Source organism: Ostrea edulis, chromosome 7 (genome assembly GCF_947568905.1).
Source record: "Ostrea edulis chromosome 7, xbOstEdul1.1, whole genome shotgun sequence".
In the NCBI taxonomy this organism is placed as follows: Eukaryota; Metazoa; Mollusca; class Bivalvia; order Ostreida; family Ostreidae; genus Ostrea; species Ostrea edulis.
The window spans coordinates 23,863,977-23,877,511 of record NC_079170.1 but is presented as its reverse complement, the minus strand read 5'-3'; the positions used below and the strand labels follow the sequence as shown (position 1 = coordinate 23,877,511).

The 13,535-nt window shown below is 33.9% G+C and overlaps 2 protein-coding genes across 3 annotated transcripts in view; one reads left to right on the top strand and one right to left on the bottom strand.

The window, feature by feature from the left end:
* LOC125655795 (platelet endothelial aggregation receptor 1-like) overlaps positions 1–12,797 on the top strand; it is a 35,207-nt gene extending 22,410 nt beyond the window's left edge. The window contains exons 1-2 of one of the 2 annotated variants that reach the window (XR_008796755.1): positions 6,064–7,800; positions 12,089–12,797. Coding sequence is in view for 1 of the 2 variants with exons in the window: in XM_056143748.1 (XP_055999723.1) it covers positions 12,089–12,327 (239 nt within the window). In the remaining variant the exon portion in view is untranslated. Of the gene's footprint in view, positions 1–6,063; positions 7,801–12,088 lie in introns of those variants that run through there. The other variant, XM_056143748.1, reaches the window with a different exon arrangement.
* The window catches only part of LOC125656004 (receptor-type tyrosine-protein phosphatase C-like), a 158,491-nt gene that overhangs the window by 31,115 nt on the left and 113,841 nt on the right, over positions 1–13,535 (bottom strand). The gene's annotated exons all lie outside the window — the stretch shown is intronic.

Genomic DNA, 13,535 nt, shown 5'->3' with positions numbered 1-13,535 from the left:
AATTTCCAGCTGTTAAAGCTTCAAATGTATGTTTTGGAATGAAAGGGTAAGATAGGGAACAGTGATCAATCTCATAACTCCTTTAAGCAATACAAAGCAATACAAAATAGATAGTTGGGCAAACACGAACCCTTGGACACATCAGAGGTGGGATCAGATGCCTAGGAGGAGTACGCATCCCCTATCGCCACGTCACACCCACTGTGAGCCCTATATTCTGATCAGGTAAACGGAATTATGCGTCGTTAAAATCAGTGTGCCAAGAACGGTGTAACAATCGGTATGAAACACTTCAGACAGCATTTGACCCATTGATAAGTTGTATTGGTATTGACGAACGACTGCAGAAACCCCTCTACCATCAACGTGTTTGTCAGTAGCTTTCCTAAATTTAAAAACTGACCATACGCAGAACAATTTCTTGCGTATCGAATCAGTTGTGAAATATAAACACCATATACAGGTAATGAAAGAATATTTTCTAAATTCTGAACAATAATCATTAAACATACAGGCAGGCTAGAGCCAAACAAGTTGATGGTGCAAGGGTTTCGTCAGCCTCGTATAAAGTCAGTATTTCACAACTTCTGTGGTAGTTAAAACAATCTTATTTGCTATTGTCTGTTTCATGTTGCTTATAGAAGTTATTAGATTGATCACTGTTCGTTAGCTTCACCTTTCACAATTTCTATCAGATGGATCCGTTGCGTCAATGGTAATTTTTATTGGCTGTTTTACGTGTTTCATACCAATTCTTGAGTCGCTCTTTAGATACTGTTTTACATACATATGACTCCCTTTATATCATCGTCATAAAGCTCTCGCAGCGGATGTGACAGATCAACAGGGAATGTTTGTTCATACAAGGTTCGACTTAATGACAGGTTGTTATTCCTGAGACTATTATAACTACATCAACTTTACGAAATGCTGCCTTAAAACAAGATTGCTAAAACCATTGTACCACCAACTGATTTATCATTACACTGCCACGAGTTTGAAATTCACGATACACATAATATGCTCTCTCGAATCAATTGAAAGACAAAAACGTAAATACAGGTAGTAAACGAATAGATGTGGGACGTTGACGATGGAAAAGCTGAATACGTCCCCTTTGTGATAAAGGTGAGTTGTGAATTTGCTGTTATGTTCAATAAACTATTCAAGTACGAAAATGATATAGAAAGTTCTGTGAAGTCTATGATTTCGAGTTCAGATGGATAAATCTAAATGTCGCCTTTCAGGCCACGGCAACATAATTTGTGTTCTCATGCTTTTGAATAAATTATGCCTCGTAGAAGTATAAAAACAGACCAATTATTTTATGAGTACAATCCATGTTCATGGGACTTCCAAAAGACTGTTGAAAGACCTGATCACTTACGAATACGTATATATTGTAAATGAGAACTTTCGGCATCTTATTTAGTATTAACTTCAGATAACTTTTTTTGTGGAATCAGAGTGATGTTTAACATTTTTGATGACTGATCAGGAAACACGAATGATAGGCGAAGATAACGAACAATGAGTAATGTCATAACTCCTTTAAGGAATACAAAATAAAGACTTCTACATATTTCGTTTTTGTTAATGAGCAGTTGTCTATAATGCCAACAACCTTGTCATTGATTTATCGTGAGGAATGGTTCTGTAAAATGTCAATCTAATTAAAATCAGGTTTCTTAGATCCACACCGTATACTATGCGTAAGAAGATCTGAATTAACCCGACTAGAGGTCATGTTCCTGTGAACTTTATGTTAGCCAATCAGCGCATCGCCTCTAAAATCGTCGGTGTTCACAGTTGAAGCAAAATAGTTGCAATAATTTATTTTGAAAGAAAAAACATCGTATATAAATGTGACGTATCAATGCACCGTTTACGTCGACTGACGTTTATTCTTCGCGTTAATTAAGTAAACCATCTTGAAAGCTATTCAAATTGTACCCATCCCTATTCAAACATAAATCGCAATTCACAATTAATTTGGTTTAGGTGTATTTTATATCGTACGTTTTGTTGTTTGTATGAACGGAATAAATCAGGCATCATTGTGGAAGTTTATAATTTCTTATGTGAGAATATATAATTTTATAATGTGGAATACACTGATAGTTCCCATGAATATTCCAAGCCAAAGGTAATGCGGATGTGACCTTCTATGGGATTATGTCAGGTGCTATTGTAGCGATTGTCAGCTTATTTTGGGATCTGATTTTGATTAGATTGATACAATACTGAAAAGTTATACTTTTTGGTGTTGTTGATTTTGGGAAAAGTTTTGTCGTTTCATATTTACAAGAACTTCTTTGGGACTTTGTAGAATCCATGTTAATTTTAACCACTTTTCTCACATCTTTGTGGAATAATACGTCTTACGTTTCACCTTCACAACAGTCAATATTTGGTGTCGAACAACTAGAAATGTTCAGTACACCATTTACTGGATTCAGTAATTTATCTCTGTACGGATTTTTGTGAATTTTTGGAATACTGTATAGAACTGACAACTCATATTATTCCGTTACATTGACTGCGATATTAAATGTGGTTTAAAATTGAAACACGATTTTGAAGGATTTCATCTTTTGAAAGGGAACTAGGAGTATCAGTAGTGTTACCAAATGTGTAGTTAATAGTTCGTTTAAATTAGAGATATAATAATGAGTCTTACAAACACAAATGCTGTTATGCACAAGCTTAGTCAACTAGAACCAATAAACATTCCTCGTTTGAATTATCTATTTTTTTTTCATCTCTTCTGCATTTGCTACACTTCTAGTTTCCTATATATCTCACGGCATATTATTCCACATCTGCTTCACATTTGATTATTTTTTTTTAAAACAGAGGTTAACAGCAAACTGTGAATTCCGCTTTATAAAATACGGGATGCCAAGCTTCTCCATCGTCTACTTTTCACATGTATGAAAGGTCGAGATGATGAACAATGATATTCTCATAACTCCTATAAGCAATACAAAATAAAAAGTTGGGCAAACACGGACCACTGAACAAACCTAGGAGGAGTAAACATCCCCTGTCGACTGGTCTCACTCGCCGTGAGCCATATGCAAGGTGAAGATAACGAACAGTTATCAATCTCATAACTCCTACAAGCAATACAAAATAGATAGTTGGGCAAACACGGACCCCTGGACACACCATATGTGGGATCAGGTGCCTAGGAGGAGTAAGCATCCCCTGTTGACCGGTCACACCCGCCGTGAGCCCCATATCCTGATCAGGTAAACGGAGTTATCCGCAGTCAAATCAGTGTGCCAAGAACGACTTAACAATCGGTATGCAACACGTCAGACAGCAATTGACCCAATTTGAGGTTGTATTGATGAACTAGATCGTTATAACGACCATAGAATTTGCGAAATGCTGACTTCAATCGAGACTGTTGAAATCCCTGTACCATCAACTTGTTTGTCAGTAGCTTACCTCGATTTAGAAACTGACTATACCCAGAACAAGCTCTTGCATATCGAATCAGTTGAGATATATAAACACCATATACAGGTGATAATGGTATATTGCTACATAAGTGTGGGAAGTTGACGATGGAGAAACTGAAATCATCCCGTTTGTCATACAGTTGAGTTGTCAGTTTGCCGTTAATGTCTACTTTCAATAAAATATCTAAGTCTGAAGCAGAAGTTGACGGCTCTGTGGTGTCCTTTATTTTGAGCTCACAGGGATATATCAAATCGACATATGAATGAAAGCTCTCATTGTTAATAGACAAAACGTCATCGATATATCTAAAAGTCGAATTGAAGGTCACCGCGAGAGATTTTTTCTTCTCACGTAGAAGTTTTTGAATAAATTCTGCTTCATATGAATATAAAAACAGGTCAGCTAACAAAGGAGCACAATTCGTGCCCATGGGAATTCCAACAGACTGTTGGAAGACCTGATCACCAAAGACCACGAAGATATTGTCAATGAGGAACTCTAGAATATTTTTTATTTCAACTTCAGAGTACTTGTGCGTGGAATCAGAGTGGTGTTTAACAAAGTAAGTTTTTGAATGACTGATCACTAGATATGAATATTTCCGTTTTCTGTTTTTGTTGAAGAAGCAATTATCTATGATGTCAAAAAGTCTAGTCTTTAATTTATCGTGAGGAATGGTCATATATCTTAATCAAGTGAACAGAGTTATTCGTTGTCAAAATCAGTGTGCCAAGAGCGGTTTAAGAATTCATATAAAACTGGTCAGATAGCATTTTACCCAATGATAGATTGTCTTGGCAAACTAGATTGTTATAACGACTATCGTATTTCCACAATGCTGTCTTTAAAGGGACTGGATCACTATTATTGATAAAAATATGTTTGAATTTGTATGTTAAACATTAGAAATACAACTCTTTTAATGTTGACAGCCAAAGTTTTGATCTTCTGAATGCAAGAATAAAAGCAATATTTTAGCCTTAAATCTGTGTTATGTAAACAAAGACTCGAGTCTTTTTATATATACAAACAAACAAGTGATATATTGATTTTGTAAAATAAAGCACCTTAGTTTTGCATAGTCACACATTTTAACTTTTAGATGACACATTTGTACCCCAAAACTGCTTAAAGTGTGAGAGATATAATAAAATTAGATCAATATCCATTTCTTTTGAAAATTTCGTAAACAAGAACATACTGCAATCTTTGTTTACAAAACAAATAATAAACTCTCTAAAATGAGCTTCTGTGATAATATATAACCTTAATTTTTATGTGAAATCTTTTAAATATATTAGACAGTAGATTTTGATCATTAAAGATGAAAAAGAATTTTTTTGTGAAAATCGTGAATCAGTCCCTTTAAATGAAACTGTTTAAACTCCTGCAACATCATTTGTTTCGTCAGTAGATTGTCTCGATTTAAAAACTGACTATTATCACCACCATCTGTAATTCATAAGTAATTGTGTAGATATATCAGCTCACTGTGTGCTGCAAATCAAGAAATGAGTTTTTCTGTGTAATTTACATGATAAGAAAATCTACGTTAAATCTTTAGTTTTCTCTTATTTGGAAGCTTTTAACCAACAGTTGAATAGTCATTGGATCAACAATAAACAGTTTACTATTCAACAGTTTAGTCGTTGAATAGTTAGCTATTCATCTGCTAAGTATTGAATAGTCAACTTATGTTAATGACTAAACACAATGAATGACATCAATGAATGTTTTAAAATATCAGAGTACACGTATGATTTCAAATGATACCCTGGGTAGAAATACTAAAACTTAATACGGACATTCACACAAATAACCTGGATCAGAAAACATCTGCATGCATTTTCTTTAAGTTTTAAAAGTATCTTTCTTTTAGAGTGGTGGCGAGAAAATGGAGTCCGGGAAACTTGAATTATAGTTTACTATAATTTTAAAGGAATTAATGACATGAAAAATAAGCAAATAACAGTACAGTCACAGAATTAGTAATTTTAACATCAATAGAGAGACTGCAGTTTCCTTGTTCCGTGTTTTGTTCCGTGTTAAATAAATGTGGTCATGGAGTTGATTAAATTATCAGTCATGTATTTAACGTTCTTCTCAGCTAGGAAATCGTTTCAAAACACGTAAGTAATTAATTGTAATGAATATCTTCATATTTGTGGCGGAATTATTAAGGAATATTTGTTAGGTTGCTACTTTTAAATGCGCACGTATTACTGAAGAATATCTTCATCTAGAAACATGCAAACATTTCATCATAAGTGTCATTGCTAGAGTTGTGATAATGTATTGGCCTAATGAATATGAAGTCAATACTTGTATTTGGCTTTGACCTTTAACCTATGAATTGAGATTCGATCTGGACCTTCAAGTTGAATTCAACAGGGAACACACTCTGGTTTAAATGAAAACGTTTAAATTTCAATCTTTAATCCAATGATATAAGTCTGAGAACAAAACATTGATGCTCACAATATTTATTAGCGTTTTTGAAAAGCTTATCTTATATTAAAAATGATTCTCATTAAGATATGAAAAACAGTATATTAACCCCTTTGTTGAGTGTTGCTGATGTGAATGTCTTGTTATACAACTATGTATAAATGAATAGATAAAACTCCATAACAGTAACCTCTTTAATCAAGAACATTAAAAAACGGTTTTCGTAATAATTTCTTTCATAATCCTCTTCTCAATTGTTTGATCCTGCTTAGAATAGATCCTCAGCACTATTCACTTGTCGTCAGAAGTGAATAAACGGGACGTTCCTTCGGATGCAACCACAAACACCGAGGTACCGTGTCACAGCAGGTGTGTGTTATCAACACCCCACCCTGCTCAAAGGTCATAAACGTCGATCATATGCCTAAATTTTGCAGCCCTTCACCAGCAATGGTGACGTATCCATATGAGTGGTAAAAAACTGAACAACCGATTGACATGTACTTGTGCATGCGCATGCTAAGTCTCACCACCTCTCTCCTTTCCAGAAATGCGTACGATCATGTGATACCTTGTTGTGTTCTAATCTATAAATAAGAGTCGAGTCAGTGAAAAGGTGTACTTGTGCATGTTCAAGCTGACAGTTTTTCTTAGCCCCCAGTTTCACATCGCTTTTATATTTTCAACAGGGATTTCAAGATCAACGGAAATAAAAAAAAAAATAAAAAATTTCATAAGAAGTGTAAAGCTTTCAAAATCAATCTACTTAATAGAGAAATTCAGTAATTTCATTAGGAGTGTAATATTGCAGATTATACAATTTCGTAATCCGTAATGACATGTAAATGTGATCACGTTAGTATAGCACATGTAAAACAAAACAGCTACATTTATTACCAAGTGTTGAACAAGTTGTTATTACATATCATATATTTGTGTATTATCTACCTTAGATTATGCATTATATTCCATCCATCTTTGCCATTAACTAATCTAATTTTAATTACGAATGACAGAACACCAGGATGTTTTGATGGGTACTACAGAAATGAGACAAGTGGGACATGCATCCGTGAGTAACCAGCTAGTACTGAAACTAGGGAGGAGTTGTTTTGTAACTAGATGTGATAAGAGAGTATCATCTTCATAACTATAGACTTGTTAGCAATGTTATTTTTATTTGTCTATATGTCTTTTACGCCTCCTCGAGAAGTAACGCTTGTGCAGAGTCGTAACCAGCTGTAGGTGAAATGGTTACATATTTTGACCCGTGCAGAGCACATTGAGATTTCTTATTCGTGACAATACATACATGACACGGAACCTCAATGTGTGAGGTCATATCCGACAAAAACCCATTGCCTTTCACCTCTAATGCTGGGATCTTGGTGAAGGAACAGTCGCCACCTATGTTAAACGTCATACGTTTGATGAAAATCGAAGCCGGGCCATCCGGTTGCGAAACAAGCACTCTCACCAGTCGTGAGGAATGTCCTTAAGGATATGAATATTAATTTCAGAATATGTTTTGTTATTTAGTTATTTAGAATATAATATACAGTTCACTGCCTAAAAAGTTCCATCCATCAACTGTTATGGTACTAACATACTGCACAATATGTAAACAAATAATCCAATGTTTAAATTTCTTTAACTTATAGATCAATAGTGATGGGGGGGGGAACTTTCACTAAGTGAATGTTTTGTTATGTTAAGGATGTGTAAAGTGTTCAATGTTTGTTTTGACAGAATGCGCCCCAGGATACACAGGCCCAAATTGTTCCGTACCCTGTGTAAATGGATTCTACGGAAAGAATTGTCAAGATAAATGTTCCTCCACCTGCTCAAACTGTAGCAGTATCGATGGAAGTTGCCCCAAAGGTTTGTTTCTTATATGAATTATATCAAATATATCGACGAAGACAGTAAATGATAATACATATATAGTTTGTCTTAATTTCATAAACACATTGAATTGACTTTTCTGGCAATACAAAATATTTAATTGTGCTTCATTTGATATACGTAGAAAACCCTGTTAGTGCTTAACAATTTTCTTTGTCAATGCTTTCTGAACATCATATAATCACAACGATGCACACATTATTACAAGCGGTACATAGTATAATACTTTTTGTAGAGAAATGAATACGTACTAATTTGTCAAATAAGAGTTTGATGTACAATAAGCTAAATCATGAATTATGGGAGAAATCTGTTCTGCATACATCTTTGATTGATTGGTTGTTTTACGTCCATTCGAGAATTATTCACTCATATTGAAACGTCTACTTGCAACTTTGTGGTCTCCAAACTGACACAGTATGAAAAAAAAATGAAGATAACAAACAGTGATCAATTTCATAAATCCTATAAAGAATACAAAATTACGAAGGAGCTAACACGTACCCCTGGACAGAGCAAAGGTGGTCTATATGTTGATCAGGTAAATGAAGTAATCTGTAGGAAAAATCGGTATGTAAAGTACGGCATAACAATTGGTATGAATCGTTTCATACAGCACATCATTCGATCTAACACTGGGCATATTTGTTATAATTACGATAGACTTAAGTAATAGTGACTTTAAACGAAGCTGTTGAAACTCCTGTAAGATCAACTTACTTGTAGATAGCGTACTTCGATTTAAAAGCTGATGGCACACAAACCACCTTCGTGCTCATCGAATCAGGTTAGAGAAATAAACATCATATGTCGTTGATAATGGTATATTGCTACAGACCCTGATGCGTGCTACGACACCTCCAAAGTGTTTCGTTTCGTTCCTCGCAAACAGTTCATCGTTCCGTGCAGACCATTCAGCGTTTCGTGCAACCCGTTCACCGTTCCGTGCAGACCGTTCAGCGTTTCGTGCAAATCGTTTTGTGCAAGAATTGTTCCGTGCATGATCAAACCACGCCCATAAAAACGTGCAGATCGTTCAAACCACGCCCTCATTGTTGGGAATTTGACAAATTATTTCAAAATGTCTATAAGAAAATCCGATACCACTTTCTCACCTTTATTAGTTTCTAGCAAGTGCAGAGACATGTAATATCTTTGCCCTCGTTATTTTTTCATTTTTATTTATTTTTTTTATTTTTTTGTATATAGGAATAATTTATTTTATTTATTACATTTGTATGATCAAGTTTCTCTTTTTAAATAAAAAAAATATTCTCATCAAAATCGTTTATCGGAACTGTTTGCATAATGCAAAGACCGACCTGTGTATAACTTGTATATTCTACGCAAATGTCAAGGTCCCCTCCCCCCTTTTTTTACCACAATAGAGGTCAGTTAATCCGGGTAATTGAAATTAACATTTGTAGAGAAGTTGTGAAAATCGGCGGGGGCAATTAAAATATGACAAAAGAGGTGTTTATAAATGTTATGCAGTTTACCATAGGTTTAAAATTGAGACAAATGCAACAATCTAATCATAATTGGATGTTAGATTCACTCCCATATCGCATTATTTATTTCATCTTCATTTATATGATTTATTTCTCAATTTATTTAAATCATATTTTTATTGTTTCTTTTGGTTTTGTATCTTCCTTTCTTATCCAAGATGACGGGTTTTTATCGACTGGCTAATTATATAAATCATTTTATCTGTTGTCATACACGTATTAAAAAATGTACAGGTTTATTCAAGATCTGTCTTTTAGAAGAGGTTTGGAAAATACAAATTGCACATGTGTTTTAAGGGCACTCAGATTGAAAGTACAAAAATAGCGATACAGACGCGACTTTTTCACTGAATTTAATAGAGCAATGAATAAATACAGTTGAATAATAAATATTCCAAGACAATACAATTTATGCATTTTATTTTTCTTTATTTCCGAAATTAAAAAATATTCATTTCCTTTTATTCCAATGTGTTCGTAAGTCATTAACTATTCCTTGTTTAACTAGCCCCATGATAAAACAAGTAATGCCGGAAAAAAATCAAAGCTTGCAGATCATGCCTAGCGTTTCGTGCAGACAGTTCACATCCCTCTCCCCGCCCCAAAATATTGCAATCTTTCCCGGCAAGAAGTTTCTTAAAATCATTTTATCTGTTTTCATATACGTATAGATGTATATAAAATCTATAGGTTTATTCAAAATCTGTCTTTGGTAAGAGGCCTGGAATATATACAAATGTATTTTAACGACACTCAGAATGAATGTACAAAAATAGCGAAACAGACGCGACCATCTCATATTCAGTTTCAATGAATTTAATAGAGCAATGAACCAATGAGATTTGATTAATCAATATTCCGTGACGATATGATTTTTGCATATTTTTTTTTCCCCGAAATAAAAAAAAATAATTTGTTTTCATGCTAACGTGTTCATAAGTCATTGATCTAATAAGCAAACATAAAATTTACCGCGTCGTACATGAGCAATCATTTTAAAATGAAGCATTATCATTTCTTTCTAAACCTTTTTTTAATATCTAGAATACTGCAATTATATTGAAACTATTTGGACCAAATATTACCGAAAAAAACATGCAGGCCACAACTACCATTTCGTGCAGACCATTCGTAAAAAACGTGCAAGCCACGCTTACTAAGTGATCAGCGTTTTGTGCAAAGCGTTTCGTGCAAACCGTTCACCGTTCCGTGCAGATCGTTCAGCGTTTCCTGCAAACCGTTTACCGTTCCATGCAAGAATCGTTTCATACCGTTCCGTGCAAGTGGTGTAGTAGTACGCTTCAGGATATGTACATACTCGTAAATATGATGTAAGGTTAATTGTAAAATAAGTACGCTCTCAAAATTGTATCTGTTTACCTGATCAGGATATAGGCCTCAAGGCGAGTGTGACCAGTGGACAGTATATGTTTACTCCTCCTAAGAACCTGATCCCACCTATGGTGTGTCCAGGGGTCCGTGCTTGCCCAACTATCTATTTTGTATTGCTTATAGGAGTTATGAGACTGATCAAAGTTCGTTATCTTCACTTTTCATCGAAACATTTACAGTATTCATAAAAATAGATTTTCTTCATTTCCTTCATTTATGAAGGATTGATACATGTTAGAGATTATCACTGAATTGTATGACTGGTATGGATATTGTGATTTCAATAATTGTAAGATTTCCAATGTGATTTAGCAAATATAGAGGACTAAGAATTTAGAAAGCAAAGTTTTGTCTTCCCTACACAATTATTAATATGATGACTGATATTCATCCTCCTACTTTTTATGTACCAGTAGCTCTATCCATGACATAGAGAATATGTGATGATGATATACAATTTGAAATGCGCTTTATGCGTAAAATTGTAAATTCATAGTTCGAACATTCGCCGAAGTTGTGTGTTTGAAAACTAAATGTAACCAATGCTTTTTTTAAAGAATGATTACCATTATTTGGATTTAATGAAGGCAATGAATGCATAGGTCGTTATTTAAATACTGATGTTGAATACGGATAACTCCATTATTCCCATTAATATATATTATTTACGGCGTCGGATGCGACCAGTTGACAGAGGATATTTACTCTATCTACCCCCCCCCCCCCCCCCCGATTGTGTGTCTAGGAATTAGTGTTTGCGCAACTTACAATTTTATGTTCTTGATAGGTTTTATGAGGATCATTATTGTTCGTTTTTTTTTTTTTTTTTACTTTTCCATGCATGCATTCTGTGCTGTACATAACAAGGTATCCCACATTAATTGTCTAAGATTCAGAAACGCATTTTTCCAAATGATATTTCATTCATTGAAATTTTGAAAAACCTAGATTTCCGAATGAAAGAATGTCATATATTGAAGTTTCGAAGAATTTGAAATGGGGAAACTATTATTCAACTTATCATTAGGTTAACATCAATTTTATAAATTTCCACAATATTCTCAAATATTCTAGCACATAAAAAAAAACTAAAAGTGCAAAGTTCAGTATATAACAATATTTAAAGTTCGTCGAATTGTTTAGGATTGATATACATAAATTGCTATTAATACAAGTAGTCGATTTCAAGATTAAACAACATTTGAATGAAAGTGGTTTTAATTGTGCCTAGAATGTTATATTTCACTTAAAGAATGTATACTGTGTCCCACACATAAACTATTTTAAAACAAATGTATCTGTAATGTAAAAGAATCTGAATTGATACTCACCATATGTAGATAATGATTTATTCTTTTCAGACATGATTAACACAACAAGTCACTTAATCCAAAGACGGAGCAGATCAGCATTCTACATTGTGACTACGTTCGGCTGTGTGACAGTGTTGGCTTTATTACTGGTACTGATGTTCTACATTTATAAGTTGGCTACACAACCTTTACCACAGAACTTCACTTTTACGGTGCAGGATCCTGAGAGTGAAGCTGGGCGAAATATCGTGAATCCCGCTTGCGGTTCTATTTACGAAAATATTTAATAACGCTAAAGGATTTTTTTTCAAATGGCACATACATGTATTTTGATGAGGGTCAGGGAAAAGTATCGTGTCATATCAAGGACTGTAAGTTTGAAACATAATCGAATGAAAACAAATATGATATTGATTAAGAAGTAAAATTAACACTGGTCATGTATATTTGGTTGAGGATTCCCGGAATGAAATTTGTTTGAATGCAAATATTTTGTGAGAAGATAGATAGGGAATCCCTCATTTTGATTGGAAGGGATTTTCACATCACCAATGCAGTTGTTTTTTGTTTGATAGTTTATAACAAGAGGTCTTGCTTTGAAAGTTGTGAAATTCACAGGTGATAATGAGATGAACAATTCTAATTATTTTAACAGATAAACAACAATAACTTAATTTTACTTTACAAGATATTCAAGATTTTATCATTTCTTTTTCTATTTTTTTTTTTGTTGGTTAATTGATGTTTCGTAATAAAATGATGGGTAGAAAACCCTAACTTTACTGACTACTTTATTCCTACTGACTAAAAGTGCACAATGTTATGTCGAGATCATTGAGGTATTGAATTATTGATTGTCGAAATGACGTGACGTAGGCGCAATTTAGATGATGACGTGCGTTTTGTCATATAGACTTCAGACACTTAAGGTTGTGATTGCATGGTATCACGTGGTTTAATTTATGTATTATCTAAAAAGAGACTATTTTCGTTTCCGATTCCGGAATACGTCAAGCGCGTAGCATCAGTGATAATGAGAGACAATGGAAACAAAGACTAGTCAGATATAACCAGACACAGGATAAAGTGAAAATATGTTTAGAAATATACAAGTAATATGAAAAATCCCTTGTGTTTTGATTATTGAATTAGGCCTATCTTATAAATAATAGTCATAGTTTACGTCTCCATGATTCATATACTCCCCCTGCTCCCCGGTTAATTTTCAGTCTTACAAAACGTAAATTTACTTCACAAACCACTAGGCCTGTTAAAATTATGATATATAATGCTATAAATTTCATAACATGAATATGGTGTTTGTGCACATAAATCTAAAATACTGGATGTAATATCTAAGGGAAACTGTTAGGCCAAGGAATCACGTACGGGTTATGTAAACGCGTCTTTTTGAGCAAAAAATATCGATAATATTAATCATATATTTCCTAAGTACACTATACATATATTTAAAACACTTGATTTTGCTACAGAT